We start from the raw sequence: 25,500 nt of genomic DNA, 5'->3' as shown, positions 1-25,500 counted from the left end.
TCATTAATGTGCTGTTAAAGAGGAAATGCACTATTCCACAGCCATCTTAACTGCTGTGCAACTGTATTTCATTGAGCACTGGCAATGAACTGGTCATTAAAAATCAAGTAACTGTTTTGTTATTATACAATCATCTAGAAAATAGTCCATTAGATTTCTGATGTGATCATCTTTGCAAAGACAATGAAGATGAAGACGCAGTTAGAATTTTCTGGTTTTCAGCTTTGTGTATCGCTTTTGTAGGATGCATTTGGATGAGCAATGTTTTTTCTAAGATGTATCTGGACTGACAGGTTTTTGGGGACAGCTGAAATACCTCCATATGGTTGCAGGGAAAAGGGCTGGAGTGAGGCAACAGCTGTCAGACCTGGTGCGTGTCCACCATGCAACACACCCCTGTGTGGGGCCACAGCAAAAACAGACCCCCCAGTGGCCTCCCCTTTTCTCCTCTTTCTGTAGTCTTCCAAACCTTCCCTCCCTCCAGAAAGTTCTGCTTTTTGAAATAGTGGAGGGTTTTACATTTCCCTTCTAAGAACTTTTATTCAGCCATCAAACTCATAAATGAAACAGTCAGTTCTCCAAATGTAATCAGCTACATTAGCAACATATTTATTTTTCATCTTTTCTTTCAGTTATTTTCCTTTTAATTATTTTTCTTTGTTATTAAAGACAGTCACATGCTAAATTCAATCACTCTGAAGAATAATATGAAATAGAGAAGCTTAATCTTTTATTATAAAACTCTTTCAAGGGATCCAGTGGTGCTGTCATTTTCCCATTAAGAAATTGCCCTTTTCCATTTGCTTCTTGCCTTTTCTTCTTCCTCTGAACAATAAGCTGATGAAGAATCTTAGTTGCAGGATATAAAATGTGTACTTTCTGTACCAGAGCACTTCCTTCTGCTTCTAAATTTGTCTTTTTGCCTGATCAGTAAAGAATGAACCATCGTTTTTGAAAGATGATTTGAGATAAGTATTGAAAGTTATTCACTGCAAAATATCAGCCAGACTTCTTATGGGTTACAAGAGGAGAATAGTGCAGAATGGTTCATTTTAGGTCAATATGTAGTGAATAGATACAATATAATTTTAGGGCTGTGTTGAGCTCCTACTTTAATAGCCTATGTCTTTAGCAACTTAACAGAGATTTTTTGAGTTTGTCATCAAAGTGCCTCTCTGTTTCTTTTCTGAATCGTGAGGTGGACTGTCTTAGCTGCAGACCCTGACCCCACAGAGGTGCTTTGTCCATGCTGGCCACTGACAGATGTTGGGTTTGCAATCTTCTGTTTGTAACACCAAAAACTATGTTGGACTACAAAGATGTGACATTCCACTGGGCATATTCAGCAGGTTGCTCACTGAAATCTCATTCTCTTCAGACAATGCTACTTATGCTTCTTTTTCTCTTACAGTTTGTTGCTCACCCCAACTGTCAGCAGCAATTACTCACCATGTGGTATGAAAACCTCTCAGGCTTACGGCAGCAATCTATAGCTGTGAAGTTTCTGGCTGTCTTCGGGGTCTCCATTGGCCTGCCCTTCCTCGCCATAGCCTACTGGATTGCTCCCTGCAGCAAGGTAAAAACTCCTTAAGTGCATGTTGTTGATGGTGACCTCTATTCAGGACCTGGAATGAAGTCACAGATGTTTCTGTGCCACTGTTGGGAGGTGAATAATGCTTATCTTCTAAAATTGCCTCAGAGGAGGTCTATCTTGAGGGATTGCTTGATAGACACAAATAGACCTGTTGCATGGTCTCAGGTTCATCTTCAAAATTAATGAAAGTAAGGTTGTGGGGGAAGGATAATTGAGACAACAGGTGAGAATAAAAAATAGGAACAATAATAAATGGAAAGGGGATGACAACATGGGAGTGGGGTGAAGAAAGAATAGAAGAACCACCAAAATGAGGAATAACTAAAAGAAGAGTTTTGTTGCCCTTTAAGTTCACTCTGCTGTTTAGACTCTCATTACTTTTCTGTACTTTGTGTAACAGATTTGTCCATTTTTCAAGGTTTCTTTCTTCCTTTTCTTCCTCCTTTCTGATCTTATATTTTCAGTTAGTGGAGCATTATTATGGCACGTGTGCCTGAAACTCAGGCAAGCCATGGTAGACAGCTTAGTGCTGGAGAGAAGACTAGACTTAATCATACAATCTTTACAGTTTTGAGGGAAAAGATGATGAAACTTGGAAAACTTCCATGTGCCTAAATATGGCCATGCTATATCTCACAGCATCAAATGGAGCAGGAGAGTTTTGCCAAGGCGTAGAGGTCACAGGGCCAGAACCAAACATTAGTTTGTGTAAAAGCCTGAGTTCTCTGTGGTTTGAACTCTGTAAGTAGGTTTCCATCTCAAGAGAAACTGCTCAAACGAGTTGAGATAAATAGGTATGTGGCAGAGTAATGAAAAGCTTTCTCACTACTCTTGGTAAAAGAAATATATATAGATAGAGAGAGAAAAAATGGTGGGAGGGCACGTTCAGCAACACCATCCATTACATGGTAAAGTGTCCTCCGCAAGAGGGTTATCAAAGGTACTTAAATCTGATAGAAATGACCCCTGGCATTGATAATATTACTCAGTCTTGAAAGCAACTTCTTCCATTTCTTTCCAAAATCCAGCATGGAATTCTTTCTAACTTTGTCAAGCCCAAGAAGTTATAGATCCACTGACAGTTATTAAAGAAACCCTATAAATTCAAAAGATTTGTCTGGTAGTTTAACCAGGCAAACCTTTTGGAAACAGTCTTCTCAGAACATCTGAGATAATAAAACATGTTTAAGTCTTGGTGTCCTTCAAAATATCTCCAAGACAAGTACTTTCTCTTAGATTGCTTGAAAATGTAACTTAATTTTCTCAAGATATTTACCAACACAAAAGCCCACAGCTTTAATGAATACTGGACAAGACTCCAGGGTTTCTCATGGAGAAGGACATGTGAAACCAGGGCTGCACTGTGGTTGGTTTTGGTTAGGCCACAGTGGGAATTTGTGTGTGAAAGTACTGTTGACTGCTTTAGGTCATAATTCAGTCTAGGAGGGATTTATGAAACTCTTTAATTTCCGTCACATCTGCTGAATGTCCTGTGAGCTGGCACACCAGCCAATAACTACGTTTGTGGTGTATTCTCAGAATTACAAGGTTTGTGTTTGAATAGAGTAATAGGTAAGGAGTACAGTTAGACTAGAAATAAGCAGAGAATTTAAATGGAAAATGTTTAAAAAAAAAAAAAAAAAGAGGCCAGAAAAAGAATCAAAATCTTGAAGTAAATTACTTTTGCAGGAGAAACAAGAAATGATTGAGAAAGTTATTTGGTTTTAATTTCGAGAGGAAGCCACAAAGCCACATTTAAAAAAAAAAAAAAAAAAAAAGAGAGACAGCACAACCCCCTTGGACTTTTCAGTGATTGTGATTTTGTTACACTAAACCTTTCATGCATTCTCAATTTTTAATGTCACTTTTTTTTTCTTCACACCACTTTAGATTTTGAAAAACCATATGTAACTTTCTATCCTAAAGTCAAATTGTAAGTTCTTTCATCAATTGTCTTTCAATGCATGGTTTGCCATTGATCAGAACAATGTAATCTTGATTTTTGATTGGGGCCTTTGATATAAATAACTGAATATTGGCATAATGAATGCATTTTCCCCTTGTGAACTGAAAACTCACCCAAAATCATCATTATTAAGTTCAAGGGCTGAGGGTTGACGCATGAGCATACTATTACTGCAGACAATCTTATGCAGGAAGCTATCCTATGAAAGGAAGGGGATGTTGAGAGACTTGTTCATGATGCTCTGGACAGCCCGTTTCCCCTGGTCGCTTTTTATAAGTATTTTGTTTGTCTTTAAGTCACTAAAACAATTGTAATTTTACACAACTGGGTGAGAATTAATTTTTTTTTTCCCTAGTAACAATCAACTAAAGATATTTAACTTAAATCAGTCCTGACCTAAAAGACACATGCTCTGGCAAAGGAGTTGCCTAACAGTGCCAGGACAGCTTCTGCAGCCCCCAGGGAAACCAGGGGGACAGACCCCAGGTGATAAAGCCACTTTCCTGGGCCTTTTTCACTGCCTTCATCTGATGCTATATTTTGTGATTATTTATGATATTATTCTGATGATATTTGAGTCAATCTCTAGTTCTGTTTTTAACCCCATAGGCCAAAGATTTAGTGAGTATGGCTTAAGGTTCTTTGTCTGGAGCTTTATCTCTCACCAGATTTTTTGCACAGGGCTAGGGCTGTGTTCAAGTTTTACTGTCAGGCACCCATTTCTCAGCTCAGACAGTGACACACACACCAAAAAAAACAAACAAACAAACAAACAAAAAAAAACCTCTGTAATGCGAAATCCTGCTTATAAAAGCTGTACTGACAAATATTACTGTGTATACCATTCTTAAGATGCACTAGTCAAATTCTACTATTTCATATAGAATAATTTATATCTCAGAACAACTCATTTACTTGAATCTGAGTAAATACATTTTCAAGCCTTTACTCTCTAATTGAAAATCTTCTTTAATGAAGCTCTGTGGTCTATTATATACAATACCAAATACTATTCCCAAAAATTTAGTAAGTAGAATTAACCGGAGTTTGCAACTGAACTCTTAAGTCTTCTTTCACATTCAGTTGCACAGCATTATGTTTATTAAAAGCAATTTTAGGGTCAGTTTTTCATTCACCTCTGGATAGATGAAGTGTTGGCACAAAACTTGTGGAATGGAAGCCTACCCTATCCTGAAATGTCTGTATTGACTTGTCCATCTCATGGAGACTGAGACTCTGAAACAAACTGCTGGTTTATATGTTGTTCTCCAGAACGTTTTACTGGTGATCAATAGAGAAGATAAGAGTTAGGATGGAAAAATTGCACAGTCTGCTGCTCAAAAATGTAATGACAAGAGCAAGCATGTCTGCTTGGCCTGCCTGCAGAGTTTCACAAAGTATCACCTTTCTTCTGTAGTCCACTGAAGTCCATTCAAATGCTACAGAAGTAACAGAGATAATTGATAAGCAGCTTTCATTATCTGGGTTGTTCTTCAGCTTTATTGTAGCCATGCTGGGGATTTACGAACCATAGCTTCCACTGGGACAGACTCAGTATCGTTTATGCACTGGAACTGTAATGATTCGGTTCACCTACATTCTACAACAATCTTTGTCAAGCTTCTGCTATGAACACAGTATTGAAAATAAAGTGATTTTTTTTTCTTTTTGATATTTCTATCTTTATTTGTTCCTCTATCTTGGAGCTGAGATTAATGTACATTAGGAAAACTTTGTTTCACTATCACATTTTTTGTATTTTCTTTTTTATGTGTCTGTATGCTTCTTCTGATACAGATAGGATATTAGGTCTTGAAATGAGCTATTATCTTAAGAATTAATCTTTGTATTCACATTCTGTCAGCATTTCTGTTATCCTAACAGTGGCAGGCAGGCACTTCCGTGCAGTCCTATTCCGATGAAAGATCAAATTTTGATTTAATAAAGTAATTGAGAAATTGATACATGCAAGTAGTTACCCACCTTGAGTTTAACTGTGTCATGTTGCTTGGAAAAAATATCGTGTTGTCATAAAGCATTAGACTGACTGGAAGAATTGATGCTTCATTACTTTTCACAGCATAATTTAAACTGCAAGACAGAACATCTAGTCATAGCAAAGAATAACTTGAAAAAATCTAAAACTCATTGAGTTCAAGATCTAGAATTAATTTCTGAATTTTTGTTAAAATTTGATCCTTTTTACCTTGGGCAAATGGTTAAAATTTTATAGGAAAAAACTTCCAGAGTGTAGTTGAAAAAAAAACATAAAAATCTGATGGCTTTTGTACATTTCATTTCAGTTGGGACGGACCCTCCGAAGTCCTTTCATGAAGTTTGTGGCACATGCTGTTTCTTTCACAATCTTCCTTGGACTGTTAGTAGTAAATGCTTCAGATCGGTTTGAAGGAGTAAAAAATCTTCCCAATGAAACCATCACGGATCATCCAAAACAAATATTTAGAGTCAAAACAACACAGTTCTCATGGACAGAATTGCTGATCATGAAGTGGGTATTGGGTAAGCAAAACCAAAATATCTACAAGTCCTCCAGGGAAATTAAGCATGACTATGAATAGTGTGATAGACAGTGATATGCCAAGGAGAGAAAGAAAATAAATAAATAAATAAATAAATAAAATGAATAATGCTTAGCAAATTGCCACTTTTCTAATTTTTCATTTTCCATGTTGAATGTTATAGATGATATTTGTTTGCCCTACTTGTTTTAATCACTGTGTCTTAAAGAATGTAGTACTCTATGTAGTCATAGTAACCTACAGCTTCTCTGTAGGACATCGCTGTACCTAAAGTGAGTAAAAAAAAGGTGTTTTTTGGGACATGAATGACTAGCCTGTTTTATTACCCTGCCATAAAACCCTGTTGTAACTCATTGAACCTCAGTTTCCTCATCTGTAAAATAGGTATATTATTGTTATTTGGTATTTTGTAAAGCACTCTGAGATCTAGTGATGAAAATTACTGGGTAAATAAGGGCTGGATTTTATGAAATTTATACTATGATTTTTTTAATTTTTTTTTTTTTACCGATGAAGTTATCCAAAAATTCTAAGTTATGGATTCATTTGGATGAATCCTTCAAGTGCAAAACTATGTCACATGCACAAGTTAAACTTCTTGGGAGTTTTAGGAAGACTCAGACGTATTACTTTTGCTATAAGCACAATTAATTCCTGGCAGATCAGCTACTTTGAACCACTAATCTAAACAAGCTCAGAAGGATTTATTGGGAAATTGAGCTTATCAACGCTGCAGAATCTTTATGTACCTCTTCTATATCTGTTTTTACTCATCACCATGATTTTGATTATTTTGTTGCAGAAGGACAAATAATTCCATGGTTCTATAAGCACTGATGGCATTAAACTGCTCTGAAAAATAGGACAGGACTGCTCTATCTGATGACTTCCTGGCCACCATTTCTTTGTTCCCTGTCCTCACAATAAGCAGAATCCCATACAGGATATTAGACAAGGAAAAAAAAATGAATAGATGTCAGACTGGATAGAGTAAGTCTGTAAGAGATATTTTAAAAATGATATTAAAGCAGTTGGACAAGATGATTAGATTTTAGCCTAGGTATTCTTTTCTTATAGGCAGTAGGTATCTGCCTGCCTGGTGAGTTCCTGAAAGATGAAGAAAACATTTCATTTAAAGCAAGGGTTTTCACTTTCCTGGCAGAAGAAAGGTGATTCATTGTACAGACTTCTGAATATAATGAGATTTTCTAATGACTGCCTGCATCTGCACTGACAGACTTCTCTGGCCATTTTACCTATCTGCCTACATAGATAATATTTCAGCAATACTACAGTGAAATTCTCGTGTACACAGCCAGTGGACAGCTGTGCTGGGGATTTGGGCACCTGCTGTGGTCCTGAATGTGACCCCTCAAATTTAAGAACTGTCAAAGCATGAAGCGTCATGAACTGCCCAAACTTTTGGTGCAAAAATATTATAGATATTAGAAATATACATATGTAAGTGTAAATATAATTAAATAAAAGTAAATGTTATAGATAAATATCACAGGCAAAGATAGCAAGACATGCTTTCCAAAGAGATAAATGTAAGTAGATAGTAAGTATATGCTGAAGTGTAAGAAAACCCTTAGGTACTAAATATGCATAGATGTATTTAATCCTGCTTGGCAACATCTGCAGCTGCTCTCTTCAGTCTCAAGAGCATAGGCGTGTTACCTAGATTTCAGTTCACAGTACAATTAAAAAGTGAAATTTTATTTATTCTCAGCTTGTAAATTCCTTCCTCCTGTTTCTGTACTTTCTCTTTTCTCCTTCATACTATGACAGCAATGATGAATGCTGATGACACCTTACTTGTTCCAACCATAGCAGATGATTTTTGAGCAATTAGTTTACAGGTCCCTGCTCTTGGTTCATTTTTGGGGAGAAAAATTGGCTGTCTGAGTTATTTGGCTGTCAATCATAAAATAATGATGCATGTTCAGAATAGCATTATTTGAGGATAATGTGACACATTAACATAACGTACTGTGGCCATGAGTGAGTACAACCTGTAATAGCACACCCTGCAATTAATCTTCCTGCAGATATGAAAATTGACCCACATGTATATACTGTAAAAGAAAACTACCAGTGCAAGAATTTCAAGCTGCAGTTAGGCAAAAAGCTCACATTGCCATGTCTGGTTCCCAACTGTTTGTAATGGAGGTGAGTAATGGAGTAAGCCAAACAGAGGCAACAAATTTCAGCCAGGCAAACACTTCATCCTGCTTAAAAGTCTATATCAGTGTCTTTATTTTCCATTAGCCTGCAGTTCTGAAATTGCTATAAAGCATTGTTGGATCAGCCAGATAGTGTTGGTAGCCCATTTAGCATCCCTGTGAACGGCCAGATAAGGAATAGCATTTTAGATGAGAAAATGCTGTTTTGGTCTCACTTCTCTTTGTTACAAATGAGAGTTCCAGGGCTGCTGCTGACAGACCCGTCAGCACAGAGAAATATGGCAATGCTGTTGTACAAGAATTTGCCCCTTGGTCCATAGCTTTGCAGTTCTGGGCACAGCAATTTAAACTCATGCACCTGTGGCTCATCATTCCTTGGCTACCTCTCTCCCCTTGCATCCCAGTTTTCCCATTTCTTCTGTGAGGAAGGCTGGGATTTTCTGTGTGAGCGATAGGCTAAAAATGTTCACTGAAAGCAGAGAGATTTCATTTAGAGAGACAAATTCCCTGTTGCAAAAGCAGCAGAGGAAGCAGTTAAGCTCTGGGTGGACGTAATCTGAGCACCACTGCCTCTGCTAATCCTACAGCCTTTTGCAGATCCAGGAAGGCTCAAAGTAGGTTCTCCAACACCGGTTGCTCGTGATTTATGTATCAGGCCAGTGGATATAAAAATCTGACAAACTGTTCCTCTTTGTGCACAGGTGGTGAACAGTGCTTCTTGCATGCTTCCATTTTTCTCCTAGACAGGCTGTGCCTGTAGCTTGACCCTCCCCTGCTGACACAGAAGAGCTCGTCAAGGTGACATTTCCAGTTATCCTCACTGTGGAATAGCAGGCATGAGAGACCTCCAGAAACTGGAGAGCAGAAGCTGCTCATATCACCACTCTGTGCGTCAAAGTCAGGGAAACAACCTCTCCCTGAGCCATCAAGGGGCCTCAGAAACACCACTATTGAAATGCCAGCACACCCTGGAAAGTCTGCTTTAACCTAGCTGCCTGCCCTTATCTCTGTTCTCATGTCCTGTCTTATGTTTGATCCCCTGAATTTTAGCAGCTTTCTCTCTCCTCAGTATTTTTATTTTAGAAGCTTTGAATTACTCCTCCACAATGTATATGCAATTACCCAGCAGCACTGACCACATAGTTACTGTAACTTATCTACTTGTCCTGAATAGACATTTTTCCATATGTATGGATAAAAAATGACTGTCACGTAGTTGGCAAAAAGAATGATGTAAATTATAGGCCAATAGTGTGATACTTTCACAGAGTGATTCTAATTTTAGTCAGTCTACTCAGTTTTAGACACGTCTCACTTCATTAATGTGTGACTTAGGTATATTAAGTGACCGAGATTAGAAATAAATTTGGGTGGGAGAGTTAATATTTAAACCAGGAAAGACATTTATGGGCATCAGCGAAGAACTGCTGTGTTTGGCAATGACGTGCAAGTAATATCTCCTGAAGTACTTTACTACTTTTTATATGGTGTGCACACGTAATGTGCAGCCCAATGTTTCACATCTATCACTTCTGGGACTCATTTTTTTAAGATAGAAACGTGTTTCTTTAATATTTCATCCTCACTCCAGGACAGTTCCTGAGAAACCAATTCTTTCACCTTCTGCCTTAGGCTATTTATTATTAAATTTCACCATGGTGAGTGACGGCTGGGGATGAAGTTCTTGCTTTTACTCAGCCGTGCACCTGTGGACACGAGCAGAAGAGCTGGGAGGCTCCTCTCCTGCCCTCCCCCTGCTCAGCACTCAGCAAACCACAGGCTGTCTCCCAGGACAGACCTATAGGAGCCATAATCTATATCACAGCACAGCTATTGAAATCTGCCTGGAGATCCCAAGGCTCCGAGGTCACAGGCTAGCAGTGCCTTAGAAAGCTAGTTTAGTTTTCCTTTGCCTTCCAAAGCCTTCCCAGGGCACGGGGACTGACAGCAGCTGCTCTGCATTCCTCCAGCCTCCGGTTAGATGCACACTGTCTTGTTTCCTTCCCTATAACCAACCTCTGGCTGTGCCCCGTGGGACACCGTGTGCTTCCAGGAGTCTCTGAAGTAGCCGAGCAAATGCATTTACACGCCTCACCCTGAGAGCTTCCAGCAAAGAGGCTGAAGAAGAGTTCATAAAAAGGACAAGGTTGCAGGAGGCCGCATGGAAATTGGCAGGCCCTGCTCCTGCTTGATTAAAAGTGAATTTTGCTGCTGCTATGGAAACAGGATTGAAGGAAATATTTATAATTATCAGTGGGTAAATTATTGCAACATTTTCTCTAGTCAGAAGCGAGATTTTGGCCCCAGAGCCTTGCTGTGACTGAGAGTCAGGCAAGCTGGTGAATCTGACCTGAACATTTGGCTCCAGTTTGCCCAGTGAATTTGCCTGTCCTCCCCAGCACTACCCAGTAGAAGATGGATGTCAAAATATTTGAATTTTCTGGCTTTGGCATTTGGATTTATCTGTAACTTTATTGTTAGAAGGGTTCTAAATTTAGGCTAAACTCAGGATTTTTGAAGTGGTAAAGCAGACTTTAGTGTCTGGAAATTCATTATTATTTAACATATAAAACTTCATGAAAAGTTCTGCAATGGCAGAACTTCTGGCTTTGCTTTTCTCTGATCAGATGGTATTTGCTGCTAGATCAGAATTCCTTTCACAAAGCGGTTTCCGTTTTCAAAATGGACTCACCCTCTGGGTTAGCAGAGGAAAAAGCTCCAGCAGAGCAAGCAACACCACCTTCAGTGGCCCAATTTAGCATGAAGATTTTGGAGAGAAGAGAGGAAACCTGTGGTTTTTTCCAAGTAGATCAGCTGTAGATGTCTTCAGTATTTGAGAACCATGCTTTCCCTGACAGCATCAAAAACCTATTTTACCTTTTAATAATATAGTGAAATTTTAAGCTCAAAGGCTTAAAAGATTTTTATTTATTTATTTATTTATTTTAAGATGACATATGAAGTATTCTCTTGAGAAATTCAGTTTAACTGTAGAATTGTTTGCTTTGGTCTTAGAAGCACCAGTAACCAGGCGGCAGTGGGGCTGTCTGAATCCCCAAAGTACCTTCTGTTTCTGCTGGTTAAAAATGCTCTGGCCTTTCCACAGGCATGATATGGTCAGAGTGTAAGGAGATTTGGGAAGAAGGTCCACGAGAATATGTGTTGCATCTCTGGAACCTGCTGGACTTTGGGATGCTGTCCATCTTCGTGGCATCATTCACCGCCAGGTTCATGGCTTTTCTCAAAGCAACCGAAGCACAACAGTACGTAGATCAGTACGTTCAAGATGATGACCTCAATAATGTCACCCTTCCCCCTGAAGTTGCTTACTTTACTTATGGTAAGATGTTTTTTGCTATCTAATGCTTCCTGTTCTTTAAGGCTTATGTAAAGTACTGATGAAAATACCTTTCTTTTTTTGTGGTATTTATGAAGGTTATTTTCAAATTAAAATAAGTTATTCTGAGATCTACCCATTCCAGCCATCTTCACAAACAGCCCAAAGAAATAAAGAACTGAGACTCGTTGAGTCTCTTATAAGGCTAAGTCAATCACATCTTTACCAAATAGTTTGAGCAACAAATAATCAGGAACCGGGAGTGAGCAAGATATAATTTAAACTACAGATGAATGAACCTGCTCCATTTTCCAAATCCAAGAGAAAGGACGTGAAAACAAATACAAGATCTGGAGCTGAATTTCTAACTGGTGGTGTGCTGTGCATCTCTGCTAAAACCAACGCCTGTGTAATAGACACAGAAACACAAAGTACACCCATAAGCTGCTCCTTCTAGAGAAAATCTTTATTTTGGAGATCCTATATCATCTGTAAGTTCTAACATTTGGAAATACAAGCAATAGTATAGCCTTGACAACATTATTTTTGATGGCTGAAATGGTTCTTTGATATTCACAAATGAATAGAGCTTTGTGCCCTATATGTAGGGGCTGGACTCAAAGCACAACTCTGCAAGCTTGAGACGTGACCCTGGGCAAAATCTGTGGGGACTTTGCTCATGGAGGGCTGCAGGATCTACAGATCTGGGCACAGAGGAGCACCCTTTGCTCTCTAGGGTTGCAAGACAATGTTCTAGCAATGTGCTTGGGGCTGGAAAAGCAGATCCAGGCTGTCAGATTTCATCCATTGTGGGCTTGCACCATGCAGCACCAGAGATGTGCCCTGACCCCACATCAGGGTGCACAGCCACAGGTTTGCTGACGGGGTGAGCTGGCACTGGCTCATTCTCCTGCTTGGTGTGGCCCCCCTGCAGGTAAGCATGCCCCTCCCTGCCAGGGCAAGCAAGAGGCTTCTGAACTTACACTGTGGTTTGCCTCTCTCTGGTTTGCTGCTGACCCATTTAAAGTCAGTTCATGCTACAAAGATGCAAAAGGTCTAGAACAGAATGTCACAACCAGATTCTGTGAATTCCTCCATCTGCTTCTTGTCCTTGGGTTCAGATTACTGAAAATAATGCCTGAGTTTACTGCTGTGTCCTTAAAGATGTCATATGTTTTAGCTCTGAGTCAATACTTTTGTCGAGTAGCTCAGCTGATGCAATGACACTTATAAGCTATATTAATATAAATGTTCAAATTTTCAGTAGATTAAACAAATGATGCATATCTGGTATCAACCAGAAGATTTTCAAAGTAGAAATATTAGAATGATTACATTGCCAGAATTGGTTTTAATTTAAAGATAACACAAAGATAATACACTTGATGGCTATATCTGCTTTATCTGAACAAATCCAAGCCTCCTTGTCTAATGGCAGGGAGAGAGGTCTCAGCCTCCCTAATGTTTTCTTATATTCCTTATATTGACACAGTGCCATGTATTCAAAGCTATGGCCAAATTCCACTGCGGTGTGGTTTTAGTTTTCCATCTCAAGGGCTTCAGCTGGAAAAGGAACCGCACAATTTATGTTCAACTAGGAAACTGAAAATACCAAATTTGTTTAAAGCCATGTTATTTATTTGCTGTGCGACTTTGGTAAATCCCAGTGACTTGCTCATCTCTCTCATCTTTTCCACGTGAAAAATACAACTATATCTTATCCATCCTTGTAAAGCATGCTTAGGACTTCAGTAACCAGTTATTTCAAACCTTCCTTTTTTCACCTGGCCAAACCCAAGATTCTGCCTTCAAAGGGGATCATTTATCATCATAACCATCTGCTTCGTTTCATTACTAATACCTAATGTACGTGTATTGTTTTAGCCAGGAACAAGTGGCTTCCCTCGGATCCTCAGATCATTTCAGAAGGACTGTATGCAATAGCTGTGGTACTCAGCTTCTCCCGCATTGCTTACATTCTTCCAGCCAACGAAAGCTTCGGCCCCCTGCAGATCTCTCTGGGGAGGACTGTGAAGGATATCTTCAAGTTCATGGTCATCTTCATCATGGTGTTCCTGGCCTTCATGATTGGAATGTTCAACCTTTACTCTTACTACCTTGGTGCGAAATACAACCCAGCTTTTACAACGTGAGTACATGAGGAAAAGTGGCTGCTCTTGCAGGGCTCAGTCCATCCTGGTCCATTACTGCTGCTGGGTCTGCTCAGATAGTCAGGGTGCTTCCAAACACTCTTCTGCTGTTAGTTCTGTAAAGACCATGTGAGGTGCTCGGCTGAAAACAGAGAAGTGTCTGGATAGCAGGTGATTCTGTATGCAAACATAAGTCCAGCTCTTAGACATGCTTAAACATATCTTTGTGTTCTTATTCCTCTTTCTGTGAGCCCAACAATTTTAATTCTCCCTTCATCATCAGCTGCTCCCTTCTTATTTCTGCCAGGGCTGCCTACATTCCTTTTTGGCCCTCATTCCTTAAGTCCAGTTATCTCTCTATCCAACCAACACACTCGTTCAGCTCAATTCTCTCCCAAAAAACAGTGCTTTTCATCTCAAGCAGAGATGAGCCCAAAACGTATCTGCATGGCTCTGCAGGGCCAGTGTTTGCAGGGTTAGAGCTTCCAAATGTGCAAGATATGCGTAGGGTTACAAAGAAGGCTGGAAATGATGCAACTAATGGGTTTTATACGCCCTCCCCACCTCTTCTTATTTGCGTAAGTATTTTATTTTCTTGCAAATAATTAATGATATTTTATAAGAATTCTGCCATTTTGTAATTTTTTAGAAATTGTATGCTCTGTTGGTTTCAGAGAGCTATCTAAAGTTTCTCTTCTAGCTGCGTGGGGAAGTCAGATCCAGACTTTGGCTGGGAAACTCGTACCACAGCCTCCAGTCCTGGCAGCCAGTTCAAGGCCTGAGCTTGGGGAGATGGGTAGTTCAGAAATGGTTATTTCTGGAAATCAAAATAACAGATCAGGAAAACGTTCTGTGAGATTTCAGGAAATTTTCAGTTTCTCTGTTTCTCTATTAACAGTGCAGGGCAGCAGCCTCCCTCTTGTGTACTGGAACTTACCTGCAATGCCACCATGGGAGGTTTCAGAGGTGGGAACAACCCAGTGCCCTGCTGTATCTACAGAAATGTCCCTTAATACCAGAGGAGAGCCTTCTTCCTTGCACCAGCAGAGCACTGCAGCAGGCAGCTTTGTGTGCACACAAAATCACCGTGACAGTGGGACTGGGGGCGCAGTGGGGACTTCCCTTCCCATATGCCAACCTGTGAGGGAGGAGGAAAGCTGGGTGTGATGTTTTCCCCTTGCTGTGATCTGCCCTTAAGGCAACCGTGCCACACTGGAAATTCCTGAGCTGCAGAGCAGGCAGCAGCTGGCATTTGATGTGTCATTTCTCTAACGTGTCACACAGCGAGCTGGGGGCTTAGCTTGTAACTCCTCTAGGAGAAATGACCTTTTCAGCATCATTTCTCCTGCAAGTGGCTGTTTCCTTCCAAATGCTCAGGAGCCAGTTTTACCACCCTACTCTTTTGTGCAACACGTACTTTGTACCCTAATGTTTAAATTTTCTGATTGAGCCAAATATGCCTTCTGAACCTTTCCTGTAACCTCAGGATACATTCTAATGGAAGGATTTATGAGGCTAGACGCAATTACATTTATCTGTGCTTGGTAGTAAGGTAGAAGAAAATTGAGTGTGTGGGATGTGACTTGCTGCTTATTTGAAAAGGAGATGTCCTTGAAGCACAAGAGGTAATGAGAAGTTGAGTCGATACCATCCCTGGTTGCCTCAGCAAAGGTCTTCAGTACGAGCCCCAGGCACGCCACTGGAGCACCCCGTTAACAAATTCCAGTCTCCAATGCAGTGGTGGTAACTGTCCGAATAACACGCATGACCCAAGTGGGTCTTCCAGGATTTAATGTCTTTTGATGGAAATAATGAGTAAACGTTGACCAAAATGAGGACTGCTCACTGGACTAAAGATCGCTTAAATGCCCAAGGGATGTCTGGGCTGGGGAGAGTCTTGTCAAAAGGCAGTGCTCTTCCTCCTTAATTTCAGGCTTGTGATTACCTATCCTATCCTGGAGGGACTTCATTTTGTTATGAAGCAAATTTTCCATAAACATGATTTTTCCTTTTAAGAATTTGGAAAAGATTTAGAATAGACTTACTGTCTTCTGATTACTTAAGCACACGGGAGTGTCAAATGATGATGAGTGAAAATGAGATTCTTTCATTATATGAAACAAAGACTGTAGATTAACATTCATCCTAAAAATCCTTCTCAGACATCTCATTCAACAAACTAGAATCCTTGAGATGTACAGTCCCAAACAATTTTAGTAAGCTATTAACAACATTATATTGGCAGACAGGCAGCTACCAATTCTAGCAACATTTCCTTCTCTGTTTATCCTGAGTTGTCTGTGGGCCTTGCTGAATGCTGTGGTCTCCTGCTGCCATTAACTTATTTGTGAAAAGAAGGAAGATTTCACTATTAGAGCAGAATAAATAACTCAAATATTGTCAAAATTCGCTGAGGCAAAGAGTAACGCGTACTTTGCTGTACTCGTAACGACTTTGTGACTTCAGTGACTTCACAGAATACATTTCTTGGCAGACACGGTGAGAATTCTAATGAGGATAGGTGAAATTTTACAGAAAGCAAGTTTTGTAGTCAAAAATTTCTCTATTTTAATATGGGACCTGACTCAGATATCACTTGGCTAACCAGGACAGAAAAAGGCCCTCTGGATTTGCTCATTAATTAGATTGTGGCAGGTTCCAAAGGGCACTGAACTGACAGTTCACTCTGAATATCATGTTGGATAGCCTCAGTGAGCGGACAAGGAGCTACTCACTGAAATAACTTTGCATTGAGCATTTGAGAAAACCACAGCTTACCAGGACAGTAAGAAGGCAGAAAAAAAAGTGTGCCTAGATATCCCTGGGAGGGAATTGCTTTCTTAATTCTAATAATAATAATCCATGAATGTTTGGTGTAACTTACCATGCTGTTGCCCTTTCAAAATCATGTGCTGAGTTTTGCTTTTGGTGCCTTCTACAGAATAGTCACGTAGCACCCCAGTGGCCTCTGAACTACGTTATCGTGCACTTTCTGTCATTTCTTAGATCTTAATGTTCTTGACGCAAAGGAAGTAAAAACGCAGTGTACTTTACTTCACACAGTTAAATACAGAGATTATTTAGCTAACCATAGTATACGTTGAAATTTTTTTTTAAGTTCTTCAGCGCTGAAAAGTAGACAATTTTCATGACTCTTGCAGCTGACCCCAGTGATGTTTATCTGTTTATTGTATGCTGTGTACAGAACACAGCTCTCAAAACAGCCTGTAATTAAGAACATGCTATGCAAACAAAATTGAAATGGAGGCAAGACTGATTGTGTTCATCTTGCTTTCTGCATCACAAATCAGGCTGAAGGCTACAGCACAAGGTTTTCTGTCTGCTTCTCCCCGAAGGGAAGTGTGACTCACTGTTCAGTGCCAATGTTACTTAGAGGCTTGAAGGCTTTTTTCTTCTCATTCTCCGTTGTCAAAATGTGATATTTTTGCAGATTGTATTACCTACATTGCTTTTCTGGCAGTGTTAAAGCTTTACCAATCGATTTAAGGAAATAACTCAATCTGAAAGGACGCTTTAAGCTTTCTTAAAGAGGAGGACACAAGACTGACATGAAATCATGGCCTTGCTGTAATCTTTTTCGACGAACAGCACACTGCTGAAGCAAGGAAAATCTGCAACTAGATGATCACCTCTGGTCTGTTTTCTTCCTCAACTCAAAATCTTTGTTTAACTTTCACAGGACTGTGTCTATTGAAACAAAGCTCCCTTTGCTCTCTCCTCACTGCCATAGTTGGCCCTGACCACAGTAGTGAGAGGACAGCATACCCAACTCAGCAAGGAGCATCAGTCAATCTGCCACTGCCAGCTCCTCCTGCTGTCAGGAGCTGTCAGCCCGGGCAGGACTCCTGACCTCCTTTGTTCCTTCATTTGTCTGCCTCTGGGAAGGATAACCCCTCCCGACGTTGCAGGAGGGGGGTAAATTGCTTAGTTGGCAACGATGAGACGCATCAACATCTTGGAAGCTTCAGGATCTTGGCTCCAAACATCCTTGTCTCATGTTTTAGTGAGACATTCTCAAAAAGAAAAAGAAAAAAAAAAAATCTTCCCTGTAACCTCTGCCAAATCTCCTGCAATTTGACTGTAGAGTTAAAGGGAGAGAGAAAGAGCCATCCAGACTTTTCAGGGGGTAGGGATGAACTAGTACAAGGTCTCCTTAGCAATATTTCCCCCCATGAGTGGGAGAGCTGCATCTGTCTGTAGGCAGTTTTGGGGTGCCACAGGTCAGGTCCACATCTCACAGCACCTCCCAGTACTGTGGGCACTGTTCCCATACATGGCACTGGGAATAAGGACTATGGACGTGCAGAGAAGCAAGGCGGCTGTGCTGGAGCCGATGCTTGCCTGGGGCAGTCAGGGCCACATACAGGCAGTAATTAACTTTTCAAGGAGAACCTGGCACCACTCCAGAGCAAAGGTTAATGCCTGAGCTGCAGAAAAGGAGCAGAGACGGCGTGTTGTATTAAAACCCACCGGCAGGGTGGAAAACTAAGGGAACTTTTCCAAATTAAAAAAGGAAGGTTAATAGCAGGGTGCAGCTGGGATCAAGGCTACTGGTTATGTTTTTTTATTAGTTTGATAAGTGACTTAGATGGTAGGTTTCAAAGCCAGAGGTTTTTGGTGTTGTACGCATTCTTTAACTGAAAATACAACATTTAATATAATAAGCACGAACCAGATTGCTACTATAAAAGTGAAGGGTCTCTGGCACATTAATGTCAGCTGCCCTTTCCTGTACATGAGGGCAGGAGACAACTATATCTCTGCACAGTGTCCCAGCCTCATGAAAGCAGCAAGGAGTGAACACAACAGCACACTCTGAGCAACATGGAGACTGAATAGAAAGCCACATTTTTTAATGATGTTGTGCAACATCTATCCGAAACGTCACTCAGGGTTATTCCCCACATGCAAATGGAGTTATACTGGCTGAGAATGGTACTTAATTATTTACTGCATTATTATTACTACTACATGCAAATGGAAGTTGGAGTGCCATGAGCTGTGATGAGAGATAAGTACTAGGCTGCTGTGGCAGAAAGGAATTGCCCAGTGCTCTGCACTAGCCTTTCAAAGGGTTGAAATTAATTTGTTTTGCTTGCATATATAGTGTAATTGATACTGGAGTAGATGTAAAGCTTATTGTTGCCTTAGGACATGTTGTAGTTTGTGTCTATGATGTGTTTTTACAAAACTGTAACAAAATTAAGCTGCCATCCTTATATTAATAATAATAATTTTAAAAAAAAAATCAAAATAATTTGTTAATGGCATTGTTTTCTCAGAAGACATTACCTCCTGGGAGGCCAGGAGAGACAGGAGGTAATTGCCTGTCAATATTCTAAGGATTATTCAGTAAAAGCATACTTGCTTCTAACTTAAAAACTAAGCAAAAAGCTTCCAAAATGTACCAGCTTCCCTCCTCTTCCTCCTTCCTTCATTTCTAGTTGTGGCTGCTCCCCTTCTGCCTGTTATAGCTTTGGCTCCCCCCAGGTCTCCTTCTGGCCTGTAAGTTCAGCTGCAGACTTTCCATCTCTTTGTCATTCCCTCTCTTTTTCCCGTCTTTCAACTTTTTATTTTCATCTAGTTCCTTTCTACTTTCAAGCAAGGGTAACAATAAAATTAAAATGCCTCCCTGTAACATCTTTTACTACTCCTTAATTTCAAATTCTTTAGGAACTTAAATTTTTTACTACACATCTTTGGGCATCTGATTTGTTTGCAACCTCAAAGCAGGATGGAAAGAAAATCAGACCAGGGGATGACTTCACTTGCATAGTGTTCCGGTTATGTTAATGCCAGAAAACAGAACTTTTCACTGACTCCTTCTGTGTAAAAAATCTCTCTTGCCCTGGAAATTGCATATGAGGCAGTCAGCATAGGTTCCTTCTTCCCTTTCCCAGATAATCTCTGCCTATCTTTTCTGGATGAGAAATGAGTGACTGAGTAGAAGTACTGAGCCCTAGACAAAACGTTTCAAACAGCAAGTGGCCCATGGAGAAGGAGTCCTTAATAGGGACTCAAAAGCCAAGTGACAAATAACACGTCTGAGAAGAACAGATGGAGTAAACAAAGGGGCACTGTCACTTTATAGTATTTATTAGAAATCATATTTCTTTATCAGAGCAGGAAATATGATCTGGCATGTCCCTGGGTGATAGATAATGGCTTGTAATAGCTGTGCCAAGGCATCATTTTTATATTGTTGGGTTACCACTTTTACTATTAGGGTTTGGCCAGGCTAACCTGGTGCCGACTCTATAAAGTGATCATTTGCTTTATTTTTTAGGGTAGAAGAAAGTTTTAAAACCTTATTCTGGTCAATATTTGGCTTATCTGAAGTGATATCTGTGGTGCTGAAGTACGATCATAAATTCATTGAGAATATCGGATACGTACTCTATGGAGTATATAACGTGACCATGGTGGTGGTGCTGCTTAATATGCTAATAGCCATGATCAACAACTCCTATCAGGAAATTGAGGTAAGATAAGAAACTGGATTACAAACTCAATGTACATAATTATTATTGATAATGAAAATGTGAAAAGAACAAGGAAACTTCAGTTTATTCCATATGCATGATTAGAGGGTTGTTGAAACACAAATCCTACACTGTGCAAGAGTCAAGGCTGCGTCTGTCCCCAAATTAGGGCTGAATTAATAATTAACAATGAATCATTGCTATAACAACTTCAACTTCCTTGTTTTTAATGACCATCTGTGAGCAAACCCAATTTCCTTTACATGTGTTTAATGAAAGCAGTTTGTGGTATTTTTTACTCCCTGCGTTGGTTATGATAATTTATCCATGTGTATTACCTTAGCTGTGCTGTTTGCTTAAGAAAGACCGAGAAATATTTCATGTATGTTTTTTTGTTTGTCTGTTAGTTTTTTCTCTGCTCTGTAGTGGTTAAACACACAAGCCTATCTAGGTCTGAAACTCATGGATGTATATTTAAAATTACATATTTTTCAAATACCAGGCATGCAATCTTTATATATACATATATATATACAAATATATATATATATGGGTGGAGGAGGAGTCCCTGGACCTGAAAAACTTAATGGCATGAGAAAAAAGCAACATTTAAAAGATATGAATACAGCTCTCAAGGAAGGTGTTTGCAGGTTTTACCCAGCTTTGTTCAGTGGTATTAATATTAGCAGACTGGATTTTTTTAAATGCTTTGGACATAAACAAATCCCTGCTCATATAAATAGTGACAGATAAAAAGATTAATATTTGGACAATGTTTATGCTGATTCACCTCTTTCTTTTGATTTGTTAAATGTCAAGTTCCTGTAGTTGGCTTTGTACTAATTATTTGTTCTAATCTTCCCTCAGAACCTAACACTGCAAAAGGCCAGAGTCAAAAACCTTTTCTCACTGTAATGTCTAATTCCTCCATGTACTGTAGTGCAAATATAGCTCTATCTTGTGTGCTGCAACTAAGTCTAAATGTCAGAAATACCTTACGTATGTTCTCTGCCCCAGAAGCTTTCCTGTGTACAGAAAGCAGTCATTTCCCCCAAAGATTTCTGATCACGTAAGATCAAATGTTTCCTGAATCCTCTTCTACAGAAACAAGACTTATTACTGAAGGGGTCTCAGCCTATGAATGCATATAGTAAGTAGAGATGCCCTTGCAAGTTTACAAAAGAAAAATCTTGAGAAATATCTGACTAGATAGTCTATATTAATTTTCTAGTTTGAACTCTGTGATGGCCAGTTTCCTAGAACAAATTCTTATCATCCTTCTTGGCTGCTTGGAATTCTATAAAACTTTGTTAAAGAACATTATAACTACCAGCAAGTAAAACAAATGTGAGCTACTCATTCCAAATCCTCCTGCTTGAGAACTGGGAGAAACCTAGTAAATCTCATACTAATTCCTTTAAATCCTCAGCAACAGGGAGATTAAGGAAAAACAAAGTCATTCAACTGACGAGAGAAAGTCCCTTTTGCCAACGCATTTTTCTGACAACAGCAATGTCAATAAAGACAGAGGATGTCAATTACTTAGGAATTAAATTCCATTACAGTCATTGGGGACATGCTTTACTGTTAGCTGCAGTTACAAGGCCATATTTTTATGCTTTCCATTGAATATCACTCTTCGGCTACTTCTGTTTTTCTTCTGTTTATCCCTCAAGTATTAGTGCTTCCTGACTACATTGCATTTATGGAAAGAAAGAAATTCTGTCAGCCAGAAACCAGAACTACTTCCATCAGTAGCTCTTTAGCTATTTAGCAGAAAAACATTAAAAATGCTAATAAGTGATTTCTACTGTAATTCAGCTTTAGGTTTTTGTGAGGTTCAACCCCAAAGAATGAGAAGGCCAAATAGCAGATGTGAATACTGCTCCATTGGCAGACATTTTTATATCTATGACAGAATTAAGCTCAATTGTGTTCTGCCAGTTTTTGACTGGGTTTCAGAGGTACAGGGTAATCAGAGGTTATTAATTTTAGCATGACACAGATGTACATGAGTACGGGGAATTGGCAGACCCACACCCCCATTGATGCTGCTGGCCTCCACATAAGCCACGATGAAAACAGCTGTAGAGCAGCTGTATCTCCTCCGTTCCTTTGTCTGCTAGCTGGTCCTGACACTTGGGTCTGGCCGTCCTCCTATATAAATGCCAAGCAGATCCATAAAGAGTGTGCTGACCTTGCCCTTGTACTTGGAAGTGATCCTGGTCCATCCTAACAATTCATAAAGGAGACTCACAGGCACAGTGATTGATTTTTTTCTCTACCTGCTTAAGTGGCAGGAGGTGAATGGCAGGAGAAATAAGGTGTATTTATCTGGGGACATTATGATGGCGAAAGCAAACGGGACTAACAAGGAAATAAGCTGATGATAGAAGTCAGGGACTTAGTCTCCTTTATGGGGGATTTTTTGGCCAATGCAGTGATAACGGTTACCTGGCAATTAGTATTGCAGATAATCAGAGGCAGCCTTCATTGTTGTGCAGTAAGGCTCTGTTCCAGCCTTCCCTGCTCCCCACCTCCTTCCTCCAAAATATTTCTTTCTTTGTGACACTGACCTGTGTTTCCGCAACCTTTGCTGGAGGGAGATGTGAACTCATTCATATCCCAGCTCATGCTGACATTTCAAACTTATGGCATTTATTTGGCGTAGAGGACAAAACCGGTTTGTCTGTTCCCCACTGCTTCTTAAGAAGGAGTTTGTAGAAAATTTCTACCAAAGTAGAAAAGAGATGACATTCAGTCTAGTATTTGGAGGGCCTGTACAAAGTGTTTATTCATTTATTCGGTCAAATTTTCCTTAGTTTTAGATCACCACAGAGAAGCCTAAGAAGACACATTGTGTCAGGTGTCTTGTTTTAGTAAACACAAGACTGATTCTAGTAAAAATCCTACCTGTATGTTTGTCCTTATGACAGCTAAATTCTTTCCTATGTACTAATTATGTATTTGTGTGTTCTTTTCTCTTCCCTTCCCAAGGAGGATGCAGATGTGGAGTGGAAGTTTGCACGTGCCAAGCTCTGGCTATCCTACTTTGACGAAGGAAGGACTTTACCTGCTCCTTTTAATCTAGTGCCAAGCCCAAAATCATTTTATTATCTCATACTGAGAATAAAAATGTGCCTCATAAAACTTTGCAAATCTAAGGCCAAAAACTGTGAAAATGATCTTGAGATGGGGATGCTGAATTCAAAACAACGGGTATGTTGCATCTTCACTTTTCGCTTTCTTTGCGTAATGGATCCACGCCTGCCAGAGACCTTCAGGAGGGGGTTACATGGTCCGCAGGTAGACCAGGGACAGAGCAGCCTCTTAGCCTCATTGCATGTTATTTGCATTGTATTAGCACCTAGAGGGTCCTCCCAGACTTGTAGTCTCATTATACTGGGCACTGTTTGGACACCAGTGAAAGAGCAATTCTTATAAACAGAGGCATTTTCCAAAGCCAAAAAAGCAAGGTCAAAGACCAAGGGCAGAATCAGAGGCACAAATCAGATCCTAGATCTGGCTTCTAATATACCCAGCAGGCCTTTATGCCTTTTCAAAACATCCTCTGGCCTTTAAGTGATTTCTGAATTAATTTTACTGCCATTACATTAATAACATTTACTGCCATTCCAGGTTTGGGAACAAGTTTCCAAGCAGGGATTAATAACACCTCCTACATACCTACAACTGTAATTAGCAAGTTCTCTACTTGCATCTGTCTAGTGATGCGTAGCTACTAATGGGCAGATCCTGCCCCTTCCATCTCTTTTTTAGTCATTTAAAATAGAAATGTGCTTTGTAAGCGCCAGCTGCATGGTGGCACACTTTTCCCATCAAAAGCGAGTGTCTGCATGACAAACCAAGAGAGATGCAAGAACATGCTTAATGTCCAGACCCTTCCCAACAGAATTAGTTTTGTTCCTCCCCTGGGGAAATGCCAAAGAAATCAGAGAAAATGATGTTACCCATGGAAATTTTTGTCTGCAATGTTGTACAGAGCATGCCTGGGACAAAGTGTTCCTAGCACATACATTTGTAACACACCCAAACCTACTCACAGCACAAATCCACCTGCAACATTTCTGCATTACATTGGAGAAGAAAAAGTCCAAAACATTCACAGGAACTCAGCTGCAGCTGCTTGGCCGCAGTCATCAAACTCAGTGGATTAAAAGATGTGAGGAGACAGCTTTGCTTATTTAATTTTCTCAGCTCAGGTTGGGTTTGAAACAAGAGAACGACGCTGGGAATTGATTCCTGGGGGAAAAGAAAAGCCCTCCAAAATGCGTTGTCTCATTTTTTATGGTCACTGCATGCGAGAGGCTGGTGTTGCTCCTCAGCAGGCTCACCAGCCCTTTCCATGGCACATTGTTATTCTAACAGTCTGCTCTCAGAAGTGAGCAGCCTACCCCCATTTTTAATCTTGCAGAAGGGAAGAAATGGGACAGGTTATACCAGGGAAAAGGAAAGAGAGCTTGGAGAAGGTTCTGCAGTTTGCCTTTGTGTAGCCTGCTTTGGGCTTTGTTTGGATCTCTGGGTTTTCCTTGGAGGAGCACGCGGCCTGGCAGGATGATGACTCCTGGTGAGCCACCTGGCTCCAGGCAAAGCCCACAGCCTGGGACAAGATCAAGCTCACATGAACCTCAGAGAACTGCGTATTTATTGGGCCTACTCCATGTTTTCATATAATTTAACTGAGTTCCTTATTTGTGAACACTTTTTAAGTTAGACAAACATGTGGGGGCATTTTAGTCCATAAACTGATTACTGAAGGACCCGTTAGAACAGTGAATTCTTGAAATTAAAGAAATATTTTTTCCTGTATCTCAAATAATGATTTGGAAAGATAATATTTTCAAAACATTATTTTAATCAAACTACACAATGTCTGCTTAGTCTGGATTTTTTCTGCTTCAGAGCATAAAACAAAGTAACACAATTTTCTCTAAGGTTCTCCTTTGCCAAGCCATATAAGCAAAAGTGTCTGGCTTGTCCTTTCTTGTGGAATTCATGCAGAACTCACAGTTTCCATGGCTTTGACATAAGCAATGACAACTCCCAGTCATTTCTTGTTTGCCTGTTGATTTTTTTCACAGATCATCTCTATATTACCATGGCACACCTGGTGAATGAGAAAGAAAAAACAAACAAAAACCAGAAACACCATTATTTCTCAGGATCTCTGGGCCTGTCAGAGATGAAAAGCCCTTAACTAAGG

General features: G+C 39.9%; 1 protein-coding gene across 2 annotated transcripts in view; it reads left to right on the top strand.

Moving 5' to 3' along the window:
• Positions 1-25,500, top strand: part of TRPC7 (transient receptor potential cation channel subfamily C member 7) — a 94,555-nt gene that overhangs the window by 60,287 nt on the left and 8,768 nt on the right. For both annotated transcript variants that reach the window (XM_080555392.1, XM_080555393.1), the window contains 6 exons: positions 1,412-1,576; positions 5,864-6,080; positions 11,393-11,626; positions 13,508-13,772; positions 20,081-20,276; positions 23,274-23,495. In XM_080555392.1, coding sequence (XP_080411518.1) covers positions 1,412-1,576; positions 5,864-6,080; positions 11,393-11,626; positions 13,508-13,772; positions 20,081-20,276; positions 23,274-23,495 — 1,299 coding nt within the window. The remainder of the gene's footprint in view (positions 1-1,411; positions 1,577-5,863; positions 6,081-11,392; positions 11,627-13,507; positions 13,773-20,080; positions 20,277-23,273; positions 23,496-25,500) is intronic.

The sequence above is a fragment of the Anser brachyrhynchus genome (genome assembly GCF_964034855.1).
Source record: "Anser brachyrhynchus genome assembly, chromosome: 14".
In the NCBI taxonomy this organism is placed as follows: domain Eukaryota; kingdom Metazoa; phylum Chordata; class Aves; order Anseriformes; family Anatidae; genus Anser; species Anser brachyrhynchus.
The sequence above is the reverse complement of the archived record's forward strand: the minus strand, read 5'-3'. Positions and strand labels throughout refer to the sequence as shown.